The sequence below is a fragment of the Colletotrichum navitas genome, assembly GCF_030913465.1.
Source record: "Colletotrichum navitas strain CBS 125086 chromosome Unknown LY79scaffold_355, whole genome shotgun sequence".
Taxonomy (NCBI): domain Eukaryota; kingdom Fungi; phylum Ascomycota; class Sordariomycetes; order Glomerellales; family Glomerellaceae; genus Colletotrichum; species Colletotrichum navitas.
In genome coordinates this window covers 5695-12748 of record NW_026850901.1, presented here as the reverse complement: position 1 = coordinate 12748, position 7054 = coordinate 5695, and the positions used below count along the sequence as shown (strand labels likewise).

Genomic DNA, 7054 nt, shown 5'->3' with positions numbered 1-7054 from the left:
CGAGACGGCCCCGATTGGCTGTCTAGGGCAATCGAAGAAGATCCTACCTAGTTAACGATCAAACTAACACCCTCAACCTAGGTATCAACTCAGCCTATTCTCTTGTCGGGCGTATTTTGTCTCGCGATGTTCCACAAAAGGAAGAATTGGCAAACTAGCATCTATTGGGCGGCCCGGGTGATGATATTTCTGACCAGTGTTGCTCATGTGATTAGTTGTGTGAGAGACAAGTAGGGGCTCAGATGGATGTTTAGCGACGAGCGTTGGTCTACACAGTTTGCCTGCCTCATTGAGGCCTTAAATGGTGAATGTAATCAAAGCATGGCACAGAAGAATTTGAAATTGCCTTTAGCCATTCTGGACTCAGACAAGAGATGGGGAGAGATATGGACCGCCCGGTTATGGCAACATGGCTATTTCGGTGTGATACTCGTGAGCCACGCTGGTATCGCTGGCGCCACGGCTTCTTATCGCAGTCGTTCGTCCTTGTTTCACAGGAAGGAGCCTTATTTGTACGTTGATTGTTCCTATGTAACAGTGCTGATGTGAGACGACGGTTGTCCTCGACTATCCATCAATTCCATCCTAGGACGCTAGATTGTTGCACAACGTGAACTTGTCCAGCCAATATGATTTGGCGGACATATGGCTTCACCAAACGATTTGACAACCACATGCAAGACTGAAAAGCAGCCCAGCGATTTCAAAAACATTCAACATGCAGTTGATCACCGTTCCACTCTGGGATAAATGCTCTCTTTTCACCATTCTAGGACTAGAGCTGATCTTAAAGCAAGAGCCGAGACAGGACAAGTGCCCCTTGCAAGTTGATTGCAAGTCCCTTGCAAGCAGAGAGAGAAATCCCGTGGACAAAGTGTTAAAGCTGCTGCGCGTAGATTGGTTGTTTCTGTAGAAGATCTTCCTATGGGACGTCTGGGCCAGGAACAGCCAAGAGGCTAAGCGCATGCCGTCCCGCTGTGCCCTCTCCAAAACCCGACTACATACATTTGCCTAATCGGGAATGATGCAGCGGGGAATCAGTACGAGAAGACTCAAAAATATGGAGCAATGTACCTGATCAGATGTTCACTGTCTTTGTGATGCCAAGCAATATGGTCGCATTGGCCAGCGGATGTCGGCAGTCTCGTCTTGGCTGCACGCGCTGAGTAAGCACTACGCCGCGCTGGGGAAGCACACGGCATGCTCATGTCTCTAAACGTTGGACCTTCTTATTTCTTTCTATTTTCGACAATGACAGCGCTGACTTCACCATTCCACGAAGCTGATTTGTGCGGCTAGTCCTTTCAATCTTCGTAGTCTGGGTCCATACATCTGCTGTCGTATCGCCTCAATTAGTCGGGAAATGATTTTAGCTCCATAGTGTCTGGGCAGTCATTCATCAACTCTTCCGACATGTGTTATCCTTAACTTCTCCGATAGGATTGTTGGCCATTATTAAAATCTGTAAGTGAAACTTGACTTTCAAGTTTCAGCTCCGGCCGGCGTCGTGCTTTCAGTCTTTGAGTCCGCCAGCGGCTTTTTTGTTCTTGCGGTATTCTCTGTCGGTGTTATATATCACATCTGTCAATAACCTATATCCTGGCCCTCACCAAATCGAGCCGTCTTCACCCATTATCTATTCTTATATCATGTTCCAGCAGAGTGATTACACAGATTATCCTCCGCCGCCATTCTTGGTACCCTCTCGTTCTGGCCATTCATGTTAAGCCCCATCATCATCACTCGCTTGATCTTCTCTTCTGGCATCGCCATGGGCTAATCATAGGCAAACTTTAAGACTTCCTCTACCGCGTAAAAGTCCACGGTCCTGATAAATTGGGCTTCAGTATCACTCCGTGGTGCGAGGATACCAATTCGGCGGTGTTGTGGTATGATCGTTTGCACCGATGTCGATGATTGGCCGTCAGACAATTGCGTTTTCTACCTCGACGACGTTAATGATGGCTACACATGTAGTCCGGACGCAGGTTTGGGCCATTATCTTTGAAAGTGATTGCACAGTAGTCAAGATTGGTCATTGGTATACGGAGCGCGTGGTTGGCGGATTGGTTATTCCCTTCACCTTCGCCTCGGATTATGGCGACCAATGGGGGTCACACGCCCAGATTGATACATGTATGTATATGGGTTTCGATGAGCGTTGATCTATTGGCCAATTAATCCTTGAAATACAATCTATAGTAGAATATAAGATGTCTTAGTACTCTCGCAATGGTGTGTCCAATATACGTACAAAGATAATAATGCTAAAGCTCTATATCACACAACCCTCCTCGCAGTCGTTCCAGATCCAACAGGGCAAAAAGGCTATAGGAGCTGCTGAGCAATACCAAGGCAGTGAAGTGAGGAGACGCAAGTGAAAGAGTAAAATAATCAAGCAACGCGTGCGTAACGAAAGCAATGAAACAGGAGGTGAACAATAACATAAGCAAAGATATGTAGATGCGTAGATAGTATATTAAAGCTGACCTCCTCGAGGACTTCATCCTCAAGAAGATTGGCTATCTCGCGTGATGAGTGAACATACACGTGTCTACGGTATTGAGGCTACCTACCTAAATGAGGCTTATGAAGCTATACTCGTGACAGCGGGTTTATAACTGATCTGCTTTTTAACAAGCTTCGTAAATTCTCTTCTGACTGCTGCTGCATAAGAGGCTACTAAGTTCCCCACTCGTATTACGATAGAACCTCAATAGCTGTGGCTTAATGGAGATTTTGGATCTTGGTGGGGTTGGTAACATGGGGAAAGAAGTTTGAACAATTGAAACACGATGGCTTGTTGACCAAGAAGGCCCTTTCATTCTACAGGCTTGGATCTACGAGTTAATCGTGTTGCTCTAAGAGGATCCACTTTGTCGTCGACTTCTGTGAATGCCTTGAATGATTTTTTCTAGTTGGCAAAGAAATGCCAACGAAGTAGACATGCAATTCTTCAAAGGCTTGAATTTCATGCAGCTTGTGGTGCTGATTATGCCTAAGGGGCTCGTGTCTATTCGCAGCCTAGTATGGTGGCATTCATCCCAAAACGCACTTGAGAATGCTTGAGTCAATGATACTGCTGGTATTACAGGGGTATTGTCTTAGGTCGAAAGGGTGACAAACAGTTGGGTTATGGTGGCTGTTTTCAATTACCCGAAAGGGAGAAATGAAGCTATCGCGGGTGGCCTTGTTGATGGGGATATCCACTGCCTAAGTGGATAACGTGGGTGGTATTAGGGGGCCGTATCGGAGACAAGCCCCACCATCAACGATTGCCGGCGATTCCCGCCATCGCGACAGATGCTGTCAGGCCCATAACGGGCTGTGCCTGTTTTGGTTTCGTTCTCCATATGTAATGGCCGTCTATATGTGTCCATGTTTCCCGAAAGCAGAGATTGTGGTATATTAGTTCTGGCTCGTATGGCGCCATATCGTCTATAGAGCAGTTACGGATGCGCAGGCTCATGAAACGACTTGCGTCAGCCTCAGGACGCACTGCATGATTCACAAGATATCGATCCCCCGACTTTCTGGCGGACGAATAATTGGCCGAATGAGAAGACAGATAGTCTTGGCCGTTGTGCCGAACAAGGCTTGTTCCGACAAGGCCTAGGATGCAGTCAAAGGATCCGGACTATTCAAGGCCAGCCTCACTCGGAGTTGATGCGCAATGCGACCTTCGGCAGGTCACATCTACCCTGCCCCTCGTCGTGAGATTGAGGGATCTTGCAAACAGGTGATGTGTCCTTCTTGCCATCAACCGTCCAATCAGATACAGCGTCATTTGCGTCTGCATGCCAGTCTTAACGATACTTTGGTAATTCGAGCTTGGGTATCCGGAACAGTGGGGGTGGGACCGGGGCCGGGGCCGGGAGGGGATGCTGGCGTGGGGTGCTGGAATTGAAGACACAGCCCGGATCGTCGCCGGAGATATCATAAAGCATTGTCAGCAGAAACTTTTAGTGATGTGTGTAGCTGGGAAGAATCCCTTAACCGAAGAGATCTCTAGAGAACTCGGCGGTGTCGCGACATCTGCTCAATTGCTGTGTCAGCCTAGGCGGACCGGACAATCTTAAAGGCCAAGAGCCTGGGCATCGACGTGGAACCACACCTAACAGGTGCAAGTTCGAGTCTTGGCCTCAAGATGAAGCTTTTCCATGAACGCGAAGCTGTCGCATCCTCGGGTTTTGTCATAAGCAATCATCTCCGTCCAGGGCCAAGACCGGTAATCTGGCGTACCATACAACGCGGCTTGAATGCAGGCCGTCTCGGCTTCAGTTGCAAGGGAGGTATATGATGGACGGCAGGGACTACAGGCCAACTTGGGATGGTAAGATCCTATCGTCTAATGGATTTGCTCTCGCTGCTGGACGGACTACGCAGGGGAGCCGGCGTTACGTCCCTCATGAGGCAGGGGGGCTGTGCGACCTCCCTCCTTGTTTCAGGAGACTGAAACCATGACCCGCAGCGAAGTCGCCTCAGAATGGACTCACTCCAAGCTCGAATCACCAAACAAGTCGCAGAACCACGGCATTCAGGCGGTGTTATTCGCTTCGAACCCCCAAAGACGCGGCCCGCGCGACCCGAGGACGCAAAGGGCACGCACTCAGAGAAAGCGTGTCTCGACAGGCGTTGAATGACAGCAGTCTCGCCCAGCTTGTCGGAGTCGGTCGTCTCGGATTGGTCAGCGATGGTTCGCAGATCCGCAAATCAGAGTAGAAATTCGCATATTATATCTTATGCCAGATACAGACAGACAGTGGACTCCCAGCTCGGCCCAGCCCGTCTGAGGGTGGCCCCCCGACACCACCTTACTTATTTGGACCATCTCTCTGAGGCTTGGTAACGCAATTCGTCGTTACCTCCCCTTCCCCCCTTTTGAAACCGAAATGAGATGGCATGATCCGATTCCCAAGCCCACGTGTATGCAAGATGGCCATACGGACCCAGACGCGCGCTTCGAATCCCTTGGCCCCCTTACCCCGTCGTCACACCCGCTCGTAATGCAATGCGGGATGGCGAGACCCCACTGGCCCAGTCGAATTTTCTTGATATACGGCACTCAGAACCACACTTTGTTTAAGGTACTCCTTCTGGCCCAGCGTCTTGACTGTTGATCCCGGTGATCGTAGAACGTCTCTGTCCTTTTTTCACTTCGTTCTTTCACAATCGCCATTTGGTGCACTCGTCCTACATCATCCTTAATCATGCCTGTTATCGATACGCGGCTTATCCAGGGGGGAGTGATGGAGGTTGGCCACCAGTTGATGAGGAGAAGCGTTGACCATACCGTGTTGGAGACGCTGGCTGTCGGTAAGTTTGGTCGTGCCAGCTACGCAGTTCATTAAGTTCGGTTTCCGCTAATATGTGCTTCGCAGTGGGGACGGCCATTTTCGGAGTGGGTGGATTTATCTATTGGATTAACCGCCGGTAGATGCTCAGGCTCCGCGTACGATAATAGGTAAGAACCGACAAAAATAAAAGATAGAGCAGATCTATGACATAAAGCTGACCCTCCCTTTGCTTTGTAGGCGGTCCGCCACCGAGCTCTCCTGAGTTCAGAGCACACCTCAAAGATGCCGACGTTAGCCTCCATATGTTTCTAACACACGAGCACAAGATAACGGTGCGGGACACCAAGCATTGCAAACCCGCTGCTGAGCATAACGGTTCGGCTCTCTACACCTGACGTTGCTACGCACGCCGCAGCCATCTAACTACTACCGCACTTGCCTTTTCGAGCCCAGAGCGCAACACATTGGACGAAACGGCCATCCAAAAGTTTTGGTTTTAATACTGCAGTCGCCTCACACGACTCATGTTGCATATTAGAAGCGTTCCTTCACACTTGATACCCTCCAATTCCATTAGAAGTATACATAGTGGGAAACAGCAGCAGCTGACCCAAAATGTTGAGATATAGAGACAATGGTGGAAAATGTCGTTTTCGATTGATCTTGAGCCTGCAAACTTTCAGGATAGTCTGAATAGAGGCGGATCGGATTGTTTAGACTTTTAACCATCAATTCAATACCGGAGTCTTTCACAACTTCGAAGACCTTTTTCTTCAGGTTGCTCGGTACTTTCAATACTAAGTATGCCATTCAGGGACATAGGCATTGGGACTTGGTGTCGTTCCATGAACATTCTCTTTTGGTAACCATGCTGTGCAGGCATATTTCGTGATTTTTTAATATGCATAGATATGTCTGGCAATTTGAGAGATCTTCATCAGGTCCTCGTTACTTTCTTGATGGTACGTTTCACCAGAAACCATGCCCACTCATCAATAATTCACAAATAATTGCCACTTTTCTTATGAACGTCACAGCATCTACCATGTACTAAGCGTGTTTCTAGATGGGGTCGCATGATATAGATAGGTCCAAACCTTTTGTTGAAAACTCTCTAGGGGATCACATCGTGCTTCTCAGCGGTTCGACCCCTTCATCGTCTGCGCCAATTGGCCTTTCCTTATTGGCGATAATCTCAAATAACATACGAGCACTTTTATCTAGATCAAACGGTTCAGGCCGGGACTATCGTTTGGGATCCCGTCAGTATTGTTCAACTTCCCCAGACTAAGGAGATGTGTCACGAGATATATAAGCGTCAGTTACTGGCCCCGTAACTAACGGCGTCGTTTTTGGTTACGTGATAAGATGTCCACTACTACTTGCAATCTCTCAGAAATGAGGGTCGTCAGATATAGCGTGGTTGTGTGAAGATTATCTGAGTACAGGAATGTCTGAGCCCAGCCACTCTCCCGCCAGGTTAAGTGAGCTCGTCGTCCCATCCTTTGGCTGGTAGCATGCCGATACGATCTTGGCATCACAGGCCAAGACTATTCAAGACACAAAGCTTTCGTCGCCCATGGGCCATAATTCAATCTGTGTTATCTGATTTGCTGGCCAAGGTCTGGCTTCCAAGGGTACTTGAACTAGATTGTGCATTTTCCAAATGTTTCTGTAGAGAACAGGCGATAGGACTTTCAAGTTGGCAAACAACGAAGTGACATGAAATAAAGCTTGTAGAAACACTGGCGTTTAAT

At 48.5% G+C, this 7054-nt stretch overlaps 1 protein-coding gene across 1 annotated transcript; it reads left to right on the top strand.

Moving 5' to 3' along the window:
• Positions 1 to 5210: 5210 nt before the first annotated feature.
• Positions 5211 to 5437, top strand: LY79DRAFT_531568 (uncharacterized protein; the record flags this gene model as incomplete). The annotated part of the gene is made up of 2 exons (XM_060556260.1): positions 5211 to 5316; positions 5382 to 5437. 2 exons carry the CDS (start codon positions 5211 to 5213, stop codon positions 5435 to 5437), a joined length of 162 nt encoding a protein of 53 aa, XP_060406627.1.
• Positions 5438 to 7054: the final 1617 nt, after the last annotated feature.